Source organism: Saccharomyces eubayanus, chromosome V (assembly GCF_001298625.1).
Source record: "Saccharomyces eubayanus strain FM1318 chromosome V, whole genome shotgun sequence".
Lineage (NCBI taxonomy): Eukaryota > Fungi > Ascomycota > Saccharomycetes > Saccharomycetales > Saccharomycetaceae > Saccharomyces > Saccharomyces eubayanus.
Genome location: NC_030980.1, coordinates 317,300 through 331,133, shown reverse-complemented (window position 1 = coordinate 331,133; position 13,834 = coordinate 317,300). Strand labels below are relative to the sequence as shown.

At 39.4% G+C, this 13,834-nt stretch overlaps 8 protein-coding genes across 8 annotated transcripts; 4 read left to right on the top strand and 4 right to left on the bottom strand.

The window, feature by feature from the left end:
- Window positions 1-219: 219 nt before the first annotated feature.
- On the bottom strand, window positions 220-1,950 carry ILV1 (threonine ammonia-lyase ILV1; the record flags this gene model as incomplete). Its single annotated transcript, XM_018364681.1, has 1 exon — window positions 220-1,950. One exon carries the CDS (start codon window positions 1,948-1,950, stop codon window positions 220-222), a length of 1,731 nt encoding a protein of 576 aa, XP_018222753.1.
- A 308-nt stretch (window positions 1,951-2,258) lies between these two features.
- On the top strand, window positions 2,259-2,804 carry DI49_1489 (uncharacterized protein; the record flags this gene model as incomplete). The annotated part of the gene is made up of 1 exon (XM_018364680.1): window positions 2,259-2,804. The coding sequence occupies one exon, from the start codon at window positions 2,259-2,261 to the stop codon at window positions 2,802-2,804; it is 546 nt and encodes a 181-aa protein (XP_018222752.1).
- A 503-nt stretch (window positions 2,805-3,307) lies between these two features.
- Window positions 3,308-4,237, top strand: GET2 (GET complex subunit GET2; the record flags this gene model as incomplete). Its single annotated transcript, XM_018364679.1, has 1 exon — window positions 3,308-4,237. The coding sequence occupies one exon, from the start codon at window positions 3,308-3,310 to the stop codon at window positions 4,235-4,237; it is 930 nt and encodes a 309-aa protein (XP_018222751.1).
- A 234-nt stretch (window positions 4,238-4,471) lies between these two features.
- Window positions 4,472-6,151, top strand: UTP7 (Utp7p; the record flags this gene model as incomplete). Its single annotated transcript, XM_018364678.1, has 1 exon — window positions 4,472-6,151. The coding sequence occupies one exon, from the start codon at window positions 4,472-4,474 to the stop codon at window positions 6,149-6,151; it is 1,680 nt and encodes a 559-aa protein (XP_018222750.1).
- A 184-nt stretch (window positions 6,152-6,335) lies between these two features.
- Window positions 6,336-7,745, bottom strand: SER3 (phosphoglycerate dehydrogenase SER3; the record flags this gene model as incomplete). The annotated part of the gene is made up of 1 exon (XM_018364677.1): window positions 6,336-7,745. One exon carries the CDS (start codon window positions 7,743-7,745, stop codon window positions 6,336-6,338), a length of 1,410 nt encoding a protein of 469 aa, XP_018222749.1.
- Window positions 7,746-8,564: 819 nt separating this feature from the next.
- Window positions 8,565-10,448, bottom strand: AIM9 (Aim9p; the record flags this gene model as incomplete). Its single annotated transcript, XM_018364676.1, has 1 exon — window positions 8,565-10,448. The coding sequence occupies one exon, from the start codon at window positions 10,446-10,448 to the stop codon at window positions 8,565-8,567; it is 1,884 nt and encodes a 627-aa protein (XP_018222748.1).
- A 404-nt stretch (window positions 10,449-10,852) lies between these two features.
- On the bottom strand, window positions 10,853-11,491 carry DI49_1484 (uncharacterized protein; the record flags this gene model as incomplete). The annotated part of the gene is made up of 1 exon (XM_018364675.1): window positions 10,853-11,491. The coding sequence occupies one exon, from the start codon at window positions 11,489-11,491 to the stop codon at window positions 10,853-10,855; it is 639 nt and encodes a 212-aa protein (XP_018222747.1).
- Window positions 11,492-12,020: 529 nt separating this feature from the next.
- ICP55 (aminopeptidase) lies at window positions 12,021-13,553 on the top strand (the record flags this gene model as incomplete). The annotated part of the gene is made up of 1 exon (XM_018364674.1): window positions 12,021-13,553. One exon carries the CDS (start codon window positions 12,021-12,023, stop codon window positions 13,551-13,553), a length of 1,533 nt encoding a protein of 510 aa, XP_018222746.1.
- Window positions 13,554-13,834: the final 281 nt, after the last annotated feature.

Below are 13,834 nucleotides of genomic sequence, written 5' to 3'. Positions count from 1 at the left end.
ACAAACCAAAAAACTCGATAAACCAGTGCTTGCTGGTTGGGCTATTTTTCAAAAACGATCGAGCTGAAAAGAAAGAAAATCACTCTTTTCGCAGAACGTATTGGTGTAAATGTGAATAATATATGTGAAGTTGTTTAGTATTTATTTAGTTTATAACGGCATTTATTTACCTAACGAGTTCTTGTGATAATATATAAGTTTACGAAACGTTATCTGTTTTCAATATTTCAAGAATTTCTGATAAACGGTGTTATCAGTTTCGTCATGGTAAGAGTAACCCAAATCTTCCAAGAATTTTTGGAAGGTCAAGTTTTCTCTTGGTGGAACAGAAATCCCTGCCAATACCTTACCAATATCGGCACCGTGGTTTCTATAATGGAACAGAGTTAAATTCCAAGAGTCGCTTAAACCACCTAGGAACTTAGTTAAAGCACCTGGTCTTTCAGGAAATTCAAAAGAGATGATTCTTTCATTTGGCACTTTAGAAGCACCACCGACCAAGTATCTACCATGAGATTTGGCCAATTCGTTGTCGGAGATATCCACAGCTTCGAAACCAAGGGCACTTAGTTGTTGCATCACTTGTTTGATTTCCTTTTCTCTGTCAACGACACTAAAGGAGGTGTAGATGTAAGCCTTGGGGACTTCGCTAGAGGATTCATGACGATGTTCGTTGTAACGGTAGGAGAATTCAGTGACAGATCTTGGGTGAATGATTTTTTGCAATTTCTTGAATGCACCTGGGACGTCAGGTATAGTAATTAACATGAAGACTTCTTTACCTTCACCAAGGACAGCACGTTCAGAAACGAATCTTAATCTATCAAAGTTCATGTTAGCGCCTGAAAGGATAGGGACATAGGTATTTTTAGTATGGTCGATTTCAGGGTGTACGGTAGAGATGTATTTCTTCATACCAGCCACTGATAAAGCACCAGATGGTTCCACAATGCTTCTTGTATCTTCAAAAACGTCTTTCACTGCGGCACAAATCTCATCAGTGTTAACGAGGACGACTTCATCTACTACTTGTTGGGCGACTCTAAAAGTTTCTTCACCGATCATACGGACAGAAGTACCATCAGCAAAAGTACCCACAGTTTGTAAGGGAGTTCTTTGGTTGCGTTGCAAAGAGTTGTGTAGAGTGGCTGCGTCATAAGTTTCGACACCGATAACTTTGATATGAGGAGCGATTCTTTTCAAATACGCACCGATACCAGCAATTAGACCACCACCACCAACAGGGACGAAGACAGCACCGATCTTGTTAACGGTACGCACTTGTCTCAAGATTTCCATGGCTACAGTACCTTGACCTGCAATGACGTAAGGATGATCGAAAGGAGGAATGTTTGTTAGGCCACGCTCTTCTGCCAATTTGGCACATTCTGCTTTGGCTTCGTCAAAATCATTACCAAAAAGAACAACTTGAGACCCCAATCTGGAGACGTTTTGATACTTGATAGATGGTGTACAGACAGGCATGACGATGGTAGCCGGGATCTTCAAGTGTTTGGCTGCAAAAGCCACACCTTGGGCGTGGTTTCCTGCTGAACAGGCAATAACACCTTGGTTTCTTTGAGAATCGTCTAGCTTGGCAATCATGTTATAAGCACCACGAAGCTTGAAAGAGAACACAGGCAAAAGATCCTCTCTTTTCAAAATGACATTCGTGTTCAAACGGGAAGACAAGCCTACACCTTGAGAGATTGGTGATTCATTAATTACGTCGTACACGGACGATCTCAATACCAAGCGGACATAGTCCGGAGTGTTATCGGTTTGCAGCTCATCCAGTTTCAACTCGGAGTGTAGTTTTATTAAAGAAGGTGATAAATGGTGTCTATGTAATTGAGCCTTTAGTTTCAAAAGGTTAAGTCCAGAGACTCTCGAACTTCTACTTTGCCGAGAAACCGCACTTAAGGGCTGTCTTAGTAGAGTAGCAGACATTACTGAGTTGATGTAATTGACTTTGTTGATATGCGACTTGCATCAAGAGAAGAAAAACAAGAACAAAAGTTTCAAGTCTGATGGTGAAATACCTGTTGACAGACAGTAAGCTTGAGATGACTCTTTTTCTTTTTTTTTTTCTTTTTCCATCTGAGATTCGCTACCCGCTGCGCGCTTTCTTTTTTCTTTTTTGCTTTTTCGCGCCAATTAAGAAAAGCGTCACAAAATACCCAGAAACGGTATAGTGTAGTATAGGGTAGTATAGTGTATATCGATGCAGTTTGAAGGGCTTTAGACAGGAAGGGGAAATGTGTATTCTAGTAGACGCAATGAATGTCAAGGAGCCGTTAGTCAATTTTTTGAAAAGCGTCTTGAATAACGTAAACTTAGCATTTCAGTACAGAATCAGTCGATTTCATTTGCAGCTGTTGCAGGAGACCAATATCTTGAGGTTCATACACAGAAGAATAGAGAGGTGGTTTGGACTGGAGCCAAAGACCGAACCGTCCCCCTATATAAAGGGAGAAGGGGACCAAGTTATCTGTAGAGTTGACCATTACATTGAGTGTTCCAAATACGAGTTGATTGACCTCAAGGCAAAGGAAATACAGATGCATTACGAGAAGATGGTTTTCGAGATGAMACAGGAATTAAAAGGTGACAAAAGGGTATTCTCTCTCATAGCTCAAACATATCAAAGTAGCGGCGCAGAGAGGGTTGAGACAGGGGTCGTTTCGAGAAAGCGTGAGCGACGATATAGTGCTAAGGAAATCCAGACAATTCCGCTAAGGTTCAAGCCTATACGTTTGAAAAGAAGAATACAGCCGGTGAATGAAGAAAAAATTGATGATTAAAGAGTTTGAAATACATATACCCGCCCATTATTGGACGCCAGCGTCTGAAAGGGAAGGACTGGGGTGGAGAGCCATATTATTTAACTATGTATGCATAATCGATATTAGATATTAATGTTATAATCTGGGGTGTTCCTGGAAAATCGCCTATGACTGTTCCTTTGACACTGCGGGCGCAACAGACTCACCTGCAACAGCAGCTGCAGGAACGGCGGTGTTGCTGGAAGTCGAAAAGGCAGAAGAAACCGCGAGCTGCGGTGCCCACATGGTGGATGGCCTGAACCTGGTGCTGGAGTCTGTAGGTGAGCCTGAGGGGGACTGGTGTGTGTTTTGTTTGAACATTGGTCTTTTGCGGTAAGGGGCGAAGGAACGAGTATAGATGCCATATGGCTGTTCTTATAATGCATTTCGGATAGATTTTCGGGGTGACCCCGCCGTGCGGATTTGCTGGGACAAAAGAACAAGAACATGAACAAAAGAGTGAACGATATGGACATGTACACATGGGCCTTTGCACCCTCCCCTCACTCACCGCCAGCAACAGCATTAAACAACGTCACACTGTAGAGATGGCTGAATTGACTGAGGCAGAAAAGCGCAGGCTGCTTAGGGAAAGGAGACAACAGAAGTTTAGCAATGGAGGTGCCAGTTCCAGACTGAATAAAATCACCGGGCAGGCAAGCAGTCATTTGAACGCAGAATCTCCCTTGGATGCTCCCAGCATTCCAACGGGTACCCCGGTGGAGAGTTCTGGTGTGGCTACTCCAGCCAGCAAAAACGACAGCAGCGCGGCTCCTCAATTTGACTTACTAAAGCAATTAGCTGCCATGCAGGGCCAAGGTCCGGGCTCAGGCTCAGGCTCCCCACCGGACTCTTCCACTCCTGATTTGTTTTCCTTACTGAGCTCCATGAATACTGGTATGCCGGGCGCAGAGGGCACACCATCACTTGGTCAGGCGTCTCCTATGGCTCCCATCAATCAAGCTGCCTTAGACTACCACGATTACTTGCTCAATAAACTGAAGGCATGGACCATTTTGGTGAAATGGGTCTTCTTTTTATTGCCCTATCTGTTTCTACTTACAAGACCAAATGCTGCGGTGTGGTCTGCTTTCGCATTCGCTCAATCGGCTTGGTTTGCGCCTTTGAGAAACCCATCTAACTTCACCACTGTTTTCGCTACATTTGAGTTTCTTTCTATATCCATTTACTACCAACTGTTGAAAAATGTGGAGCATAAGAGTAAGATTAGAAATTTGCAAGATACAAACAAACTGGTCAAGCTAGTTTCGCTTGTGCCCGAGGGGATGATTCCTATCCCCAACCTGAAGGGCAAAATAGTCACGGCTTTGCAATATTGGGATCTGCTGTCCATGCTCATCACTGACATTTCATTCGTATTGATCATGCTAGGCTTGTTGACGTACTTATAGATCCTAGATACTTCACATAATATAATACATTGTTAACATAACCCGTCCTTGATTTCCAACTTTTTTTCAAATTCTGAAAAAAAAAGAAAAAAGAAAAGAAAATTTTCCAAGCGATGAGTTTAACGAAAAACTAATATATAGCACAGAATACTAGAATAAAATAACGTAGAAGTACGTACATATAGCGCCAGAACTCCATCCCCCTATAACATTGACGCAAACGCAAACACCACAATGGGCTACAAGAAAACTGGTCACAAAAATCACACAAAGGAGCGAGAAAACCAAAATAAATTTGAACGTTCAATAAATACTACCGCTAATAGTAATAACAATGTCAATAATATTCGTAATCAAACAAAGGATAAGAAATTGAGAGCTGGTTTGAAGAAAATAGATGACCAATACAAAAAGGCGGTCTCTTCTGCCGCGGCCACAGACTACCTTTTACCTGAATCCAACGGTTATTTGGAACCCGAAAATGAACTAGAAAAGACTTTCAAAGTACAACAATCTGAAATTAAATCCAGCGTGGACGTCACCACAGCAAACAAGGCCTTAGACTTATCGTTAAAGGAATTTGGCCCTTACAATATAAACTACGCCAAGAACGGTACACATCTATTGATCACAGGCCGTAAAGGTCATGTGGCTTCTATGGATTGGAGGAAGGGTGAGCTACGTGCCGAACTGTTTTTGAATGAAACCTGTCATTCAGCAACTTACTTGCAAAATGAGCAATATTTTGCCGTGGCACAAAAGAAATATACATTTATTTACGACCATGAAGGCACAGAACTACACCGTTTGAAACAGCATATCGAGGCAAGACATTTAGAATTCCTACCATATCATTACCTGCTAGCCACTGCTGGTGAAACAGGCTGGTTGAAATACCATGATGTTTCCACTGGTCAACTGGTTTCAGAATTAAGAACCAAGGCCGGTCCCACCACAGCAATGGCGCAAAACCCATGGAATGCTGTAATGCATTTAGGCCATTCGAACGGTACAGTTTCGCTATGGTCTCCGTCAATGCCTGACCCCTTGGTAAAGCTACTCTCTGCCAGAGGCCCGGTGAAAAGCATTGCCATCGACAGAAGCGGTTACTATATGGTCACCACAGGTGCTGATAAATCGATGAAGATATGGGATATCAGAAACTTCAAACAACTACATTCAATCGAAAACTTGCCAACACCAGGCACGAACGTTTCAATTTCAGATACCGGTCTATTAGCATTGTCTCGTGGTCCTCATGTTACATTATGGAAGGACGCTTTGAAACTAAGTGGAGATAGTAAACCATGCTTTGGATCCATGGGAGGAAACCTTCATAGAAACACTCCTTACATGTCACATTTGTTTGCCGGTAATAAAGTAGAAAATTTGGCATTCGTACCCTTTGAAGATTTATTGGGAGTAGGTCATCAAACAGGTGTTACCAACTTGATTGTACCAGGTGCAGGTGAAGCTAATTATGACGCTTTGGAATTGAATCCATTTGAAACCAAGAAGCAAAGACAAGAACAAGAGGTCAGAACCTTGTTAAACAAGTTACCAGCAGACACTATTACTCTGGATCCAAACGCCATCGGTTCTGTGGATAAAAGGTCTTCCACCATAAGGTTAAACGCTAAGGATTTGGCTCAAGTGACAATGGACGCCAATAATAAATCCAAGGAGAATAATGACATTCCAGATGTGAAACCTGAAGTAAAGGGCAAAAATTCAGGTCTGCGTTCGTTTATGCGTAAAAAGACTCAGAATGTTATTGATGAAAGAAAATTGAGAGTTCAGAAACAATTACATAAGGAGAAAAGTATGCGTAAAAGAAATCAACAGATTAAAGAAGGTGTGATTTCGGAAGATCACAAAGATGTCGTTGAAGAGGCATTAAGTAGATTTAGTTAGATAGAAACAACTTTAAAAAAAAAAAAATTAATGAATATGTATGTACATATATATGTATATATAGATAACCAAGCATTTCTTTCTTACAATTTTCATTTTTCATATTTTTAGCACTTTATAATTTTTGAAACTTTTTATGACTTCATTACATTTATATATGAAGCGTAATCGTAATAGTTTGTCTTTAATACAGCAATCTAATGGAGATCTTAGCAGAAGTTTGATTTAGCTGTTCATAAATATCCTTGATATCACTTTGATCAACAGAAGAAATATCAGCCATTAAATAAGCAATTTCACCGTTGGAGTCGGAAAATTGCTTTTCAATGTTATGGTTCGATAAGATATCATTGACAGTCTTCAAAACACCTGGTACATTTTGGTGAATATACAGAACACGCACAGTGTTCTCTTGGTCATAAGACAAAGATTTCAATGCCACTTCTGGGAAATTAACTGAACCGACAGAATTACCTTCGTTAATGTATTTAGCCAATGAGGTAGCCACTTCAATACCAATTGAGCTTTGGGCTTCTTCTGTAGAACCACCAATGTGAGGTGTCAGAATAATGTTTGGCAACGAAACTAATTCTGAAGTCCAGCTATTTAAGTCATCGTTGAATGAACCTTCACCATTCTTAGCTGGTTCGTGTGGGTAAACATCCAAAGCGGCACCTGCAATTTTGTTGGCCTTCATGGCTTGAATCAAAGATGGAATATCCACAACTGTACCTCTTGAAGCATTAATGACATAAGAGCCATCCTTCATGGCGGCAAATTGTGGAGCAGATAACATTTTTGTGGTCTCTGAAGTGGCAGGTACGTGTAAAGATACGAAATCAGACTTGTTCAATAATTCATCCAAGGTGGAAACCTGTCTAGCAGTACCCAAAGCCATGATTGTGACAACATCGTAATATAGAACATGCAAACCCATAGACTCTGCAAGAACAGATAATTGGGAACCAATGTGACCATACCCAATGATACCAAGAGTCTTACCTCTCACTTCCCAACATCTAGCAGCAACTTTATTCCATGTGCCTGTATGCAACTCAATGGATCTATCACCTAATTGTCTGGCCAAACTAATGATTTCACCGATGACTAATTCAGCTACGGATCTTGAATTGGAGAAAGGAGAATTGAAGACCGCGATACCTTTACCAGTAGCGTAGTCTAAATCGACTTGATTGGTACCGATACAGAAACAACCAATACAAACCAAATTCTTGGCGTGTTGTAGTACATTTGAACTTAATCTGGTCTTTGATCTGATACCAATGGCATGAACATCTTTAATCTTTTCAATTAATTCTTCTTCAGGCAATGAAGATTTATAGAACTCGACCTGGTATCCTTGTTCCTCAAAGATTGCAATTGCAGTTTGGTTGACGTTTTCTAATAATAAGATTTTCATGTCACCAGTTGAGAAGGGTTTCAAGATTTTTGGTTGCTTCACGGCATTTAAACGCTGTGGGACTGTGTTCATAAAAGATTGAGTTGGTGAGGTACAAACGGCGCCTGCAGAACCACTCATAGTCATAGCTTGTTGGAATGAGTTTTGTAGATTGTTAATATCGATGTTTGACATTGTCGGTGATTATTGCGATGTCTTTTTAGATCAACGTTTTACCAAGATATTTAACAAGAATTAAAAAGAAAAAGTAATAAGAAACTCATCCTTTATATATGTAACGACTTTTTCAATTTCCCTATGCTCACTCACTCTAAAAAAGTAATTACTCACAACTTCAAAAACTGACTGACTTTTTTTTTTCAACTCCCAGAAAACCCTGCACGGACAAATTTGTAATTTACTTTTTTTTTCGTGGTAGAAGTCAAAGACAACAAATTGCAAAATTGGACCATGGAACGTAAAATGAGAGTGCCAAAAAACACGAGATATTCTTGCTGAGTTACCATTCTAGAGTGCTTTCATTTAGGATAGGTCCCTAGAAAAAAAAATCCCACATTTTATTAGTCATTAAGGCTACAAAATTTTTGCCCAATTTCTATTGGCAGTACCAACGCATGATTTGGCTAAGCAAATTTTAAAACAACCGTCTATCGGAAGATAGTAGTATGAACAGCATTAAAAGTAAATAAGTAGAGAACAGCTTGTAGTTTAACAGATCAAGGCTCTCTTTATATATCTTTAGATCTTTCCAAGATAATGGGGGAGATAGGTGGAGATACATCTCCACCTATCGCAATTTTGAGCGTTTTCGTTTTCCGCCTATCGCACCCAAACACCACAGCGCGTCTCTTTTTAAAGTAAAAACAATGAAAATGTCAAGGCGGATGGATGGATAAGTAGCAGTTCCCTGAAAAAGTTTCTTTAGCGAAATCATATTGTTATATACATATGAGGTTAATAAAAAAAGTAAGAGTATGTGTTTAATAATGTTATTTACTTAGTAGGCTCAGGTTGTTTCACAGTATAATCCCCGTTTTCCTGTTTAACGATAATACCAGATTTTAGTAATTGGTCAAACATGTCTTGAGGAACCCAGCCTTGAGTGGCGGCAAATGGCGTAGAGATTAGCTTTTCATGTAATTTTTGCAAATCCTTAACATGTTTTTCAATGTCTTCCTTTGTGTAGTCCAATGGGAATTTCTTTTGCTTGACTAAATCGTTTTGGGCAAATATGTCCCAGACTTCTTTCAACTGCAACAGCGATTCGTCCACTAGCAAATATTCTTCCTCCGTTTTCCTCTCAACAGCTGCAATATATGGACTCCTTAGTAACTTAACGGGTGGGGCCACTGCAGTAATCAGCTGAGAATTGTTTTCATTCAATTTCTTTTCCCATTGGTGTTGGTTACGGGTCCGTTTATACATGAATTGATATTGCACCTTCTCTGGTTCGGATAGCTTGTCAAAGTCCTTTATATCTTCTTTTATGTCATAAATTTTGGGCCCTTCATAAGCAATAAATTGTGGTGAGTTTTGTAAAATGAATGGCTTGGTGCACGCACCTTCAAAATCTAATAAATAAGCTTCTTGTGATTCTTTAGTAATAATAATATTCATTGGGTCTAGATCAGGATGGAATAAACGTGGTGACAATAACTCTTGTATGTTTGGGATAGACTTGGTCTTCGCATTGAATAAGTTGGGCGCAATCTTAGCCAAATTTTCAAAAGTAGTCACTTGTTCTTTTAAAGTTTGAGGTTCCACTACCTCGGGCGAGCTACCTGCTTCTTTTAGGGCCAATCTGATTTTTGCGTTCTCAGCTTCCAATAGACCGGTGTTTTTGATAATGTCCATTGGCGACTTGTTAGACCATGGTCCTAAGAACGGTTTGATTTGCTTCTGAAAGTCTAAATGGGATTTTAGTCTCCAAAGACATCTTTCCACAGATGGGCCAATTTTCCATCTATTTTGTAAATCCGGATTAGTTTCGCCATCGTATACGTTTGCAAATTCATTATCGTCCGTATTTTTCAGATCAATACCAAAATATATGGAGCCGAATGCATTTAATTTTAAGGATATCAACTTTGACTGGAAATCAGAAACCTGTTTGATAACGTTCTCGAACTTTCCTTGGTTTGGAGAGTCATCTTCCATTAATGGATCCCAGTCTTTCATCAATAGATCACCTTCAATGAATTCTTGTAGAACAAAGGGCTGTCTTACAGGATTTAAGGAATTGACACCATAGCAAAAAATCTTGGGCACTTTGATGCCCAGCTTCAAACCAGCGAAATCCATGGTAGCCACTTCACTTCTAATTCTGTAAGCTAGAGTGTTTTCATTTTCCAACGGATACGGAATTCTCAAAACAAACGCTTTGTTCAAATTAGTGTCGACCTTGTATATTCTGTGATGTTTACCTTCGTGAATACTGGACATTGTGGTTACTTGAACTTTTTCGTTTGGGTTGATCTTTCCTATGTTTTTAGGTATAACGTTATTAACCAAAGAGACGGTTAGATTCTTGTTAAACGTTGGCGGTAAGATCTTATCCGAAGGAACTTTGGCCATTTCGCTGGATTGAATATATATATCATTAAGAATACGGTTCAAACCTTCAATGGAAAACTTAGTAAATCTTTTCTCCTTCTGTTGTTTGTCATTCTTCAGCCAGGAACCCCAAGTGTACTTAAAGAAAGCATCCCTCTTTGGATCGTTATCGTCTGYTAGTTTTGTAAACACTTCATTTGGTTTACCGGAAATGAATCTTTTAGTGGTAATGGGGGTATTAGTGATACATTTGATCGTACCTACTCTTTTGGAAATCCTTGCTACACACCTACTGGAGGAGCCAATAACGGTTGATCTAATCATGATTGGCCTTTGTCACGTTGCCTTACTGGATGTTTGACTTTGATTGTTCCTTCTTCCTTTATCAAACAGAAATATTTGGTTGAAGAGTTTGGATTAAATCTCGCTGGCTAATAATCGGCCCGGAAACGTACTAATTATCATAAAAAGTCATGTTCCAAAAAGAATATATACTATTAGTATTATAAGTGATACAGACTAAGATATGGATATAATGGGAAAGAAAAGAGTTAAATATAGCGCAACCGACTATAATAAACGAGTATATCCAACAAATAAATGTCTTATGTGATGCTTTGTTTTTTTTATTTTTTATTTTTTTAACTGATATAAACATATCATTTGATATATATGTATTTTTTCTTTCTTGCAAAAGCCAAGCAGCTGGTTGCCTTACATTATATGGTTCAAGTATGTACGTTACTGCTATGCTTTGTACTATTATCCATTGAGTTCAAAGAAGGGGAATGGTTGGATTGTGGGTAGTTCGCATTACTTAATGGCGCTGATTCGGCGTTACTTTTCTGGAAATAAAACTGGTCAGATAATGAAGTAGAAGAGTTAGAAATCACATTCGAATTTGAAGTGGAAGCGGGGTTCAGTTTGTAAAATTTTTCGTTCTGGTCATGGGCGACCGTATTTGTCCCATCTTTACCTTTACTTTTCTTTTTATTCTTCTTTTCGTTCTTCGGATCGAGTTTATTGTTGCTACTTGGAGTAGGGGACTTGTTACCATTACTGTGCTCATATTGCTTGCGAACCATAGAGTTCAGCAGATTTAAAGAGTATTTCGGAATCCCATCTCTTTTAACGTTACACCCTTGAATCCCATCCTTAGTGGCAATCATAGAAGCTCCTGAAGTGATAGAGCCACCAGAGTTGGTTCTTGTTATCCTGTCCTCACCCGAAGCGATATTGGAAGGGCTCATTGACCTCTGGTCTAGGTCCAGATTGGTGGATCTATTATTGGTATATATGGATTGGTCGTAGAGAGAGATAGCCGAGGCAATGTCCTTTGAACTTATTGAATGAGAAGAGTCGGCCATTACTAGTTAACCTTCTATTTTTGTTATCTTGCTTTTAGTTTTCTTTGTTATCGCTAAGCCTTTAAGTGTAGACGTACGTACTTTATATATATATTTATACTGCGTGCGTTCACCTTCAATAAAAAAACAACAATAAAGTAGATAAATGAATGGGGACTGCAGGAATGGTACAAGTGCGCCAAGCTAAACAGCCCTTGAAGCAAGAGGTAAGGGGTTAAACAAGACGCGGCTATGAAAGCCGCACCATCAGGCGAAAACCGCAAAGAAAGAAAAACAGAAATGACTGCTCCTCGGAATAAATAAATRAAGTCATGCAGCAAAATATCTCGATATAACTAGTAGTGTTGATAACAGCTGTTCTTGTCTATTGTTCACTTGCCTCAGACACAGTAAACATCAACGTAACTCGTCCAGCATATCATTCGTTGCATTCCATTGATTGGAGTTCTTTGTGCAAAATCTACCTTACCAAATCGGAAGAAGACGAAACAGAATAAGAGGGCAAAATACATTTGGATCATTTATTGAGATGCTACAAAGAATTTATTTATCACGGTATACAGTACCTTCTTGCAGGAGGCACTTTTCGAAGTTGATGTCCTCGTTGGAACAACAAAAGAGTAAAACATTTACCGACAGGGTTAGAAACCCTATAGAGGCGGGCCAATCATTGCACGAAACAAGACCATTCCTCATCAAGCCAGGCGAGTTGACACCTGGTATTTCAGCATTGGAATACTATGAAAGAAGAATCAGGCTAGCGGAAATATTGCCATCCAAAAGTTGCGTCATTCTAGCCGGTAACGATGTCCAGTTTGCATCGGGGGCTGTTTTTTATCCTTTTCAACAAAATAATGACCTGTTCTATCTTAGTGGGTGGAACGAACCTAATTCAGTTATGATTTTGGAAAAACCAACAGACAATTTGAGTGATACTGTTTTCCACATGTTGGTCCCATCAAAGGATGCGTTTGCTGAAAAGTGGGAAGGATTTAGATCTGGGGTTAATGGTGTTCAGGAAATCTTTAATGCGGATGAATCTGCCGCAATTGATGATCTGTCTAAATACCTGCCCAAAATAATTAATAGGAACGACTTTATCTATTTTGATATGCTGTCAGCTCCTAATTCAAGTTCTTCGAGTTTTAAGCACATTCAAAGTTTACTGAATGGTGGGAATGGTAACCGATCAATTAACTCCATAGCAAACAAGACTATCAAACCCATTAGTAAAAAAATTGCAGAATTCCGTAAGATTAAATCCCCTCAAGAATTGAGGATCATGAGAAGAGCCGGCCAAATATCAGGAAGATCGTTTAATCAAGCCTTTGCAAAAAGATTTAGGAACGAAAGGACTTTAGACTCCTTCCTTCATTACAAGTTTATATCCGGTGGTTGTGATAAAGACGCTTACATTCCGGTGGTTGCCACAGGTTCAAACTCACTATGCATCCATTACACCAGGAATAATGATGTGATGTATGATGATGAAATGGTTCTTGTTGACGCAGCTGGTTCCTTGGGTGGTTATTGTGCTGATATTTCGAGAACGTGGCCCAATAATGGAAAGTTTACTGGCGCACAAAGAGACCTTTATGAAGCCGTATTGAACGTTCAACGGGGTTGCATTAACCTTTGTAAAGCTAGCAATAATTATTCTCTCCATGACGTTCATGAGGAAAGTATTTCGTTGATGAAAAAGGAATTAAAAAACTTGGGTATAGACAAAGTTACCGGATGGAACGTCGAAAAATTATACCCTCACTATATCGGCCATAATTTAGGTCTAGACGTTCACGATGTGCCCAAAGCTTCCAGGTACGAACCATTGAAACCTGGTCAAGTGATTACTATTGAACCGGGCTTGTACATCCCTGATAGTGAATCATTCCCATCTTATTTTAGAAACGTTGGAATAAGAATTGAAGATGACATAGCCATTGGGGAAGATAGTTACACTAATTTGACAATCGAAGCAGTTAAAGAGATCGACGACCTGGAAAATGTCATGCAAAATGGCGTCTCTACGAGATTCGAAGAAGATGAAGTAGCACCATTGTAATGGTCGTTGTAACCATGAATACACCTGTATATACGATACATAGACTACTAATTAAGTACTTTAAAAAAGAACAAATGAATAATTCCAACAACATTGCGAAACCACAAATTGGAAAAGGCAAGATTTTTTTATGTCGCTATTTTTTTTCTTCTTTTCCATTACTATTTAGTTCATTATTTAAGTTACCGCGAAAGGAGATCTAACCTAAAAATTACCGAAGAGTGTTATACATTGGGAAACAAAAACAAGAATTTGAAGGACCAATACGCTTCCCCTGAAAG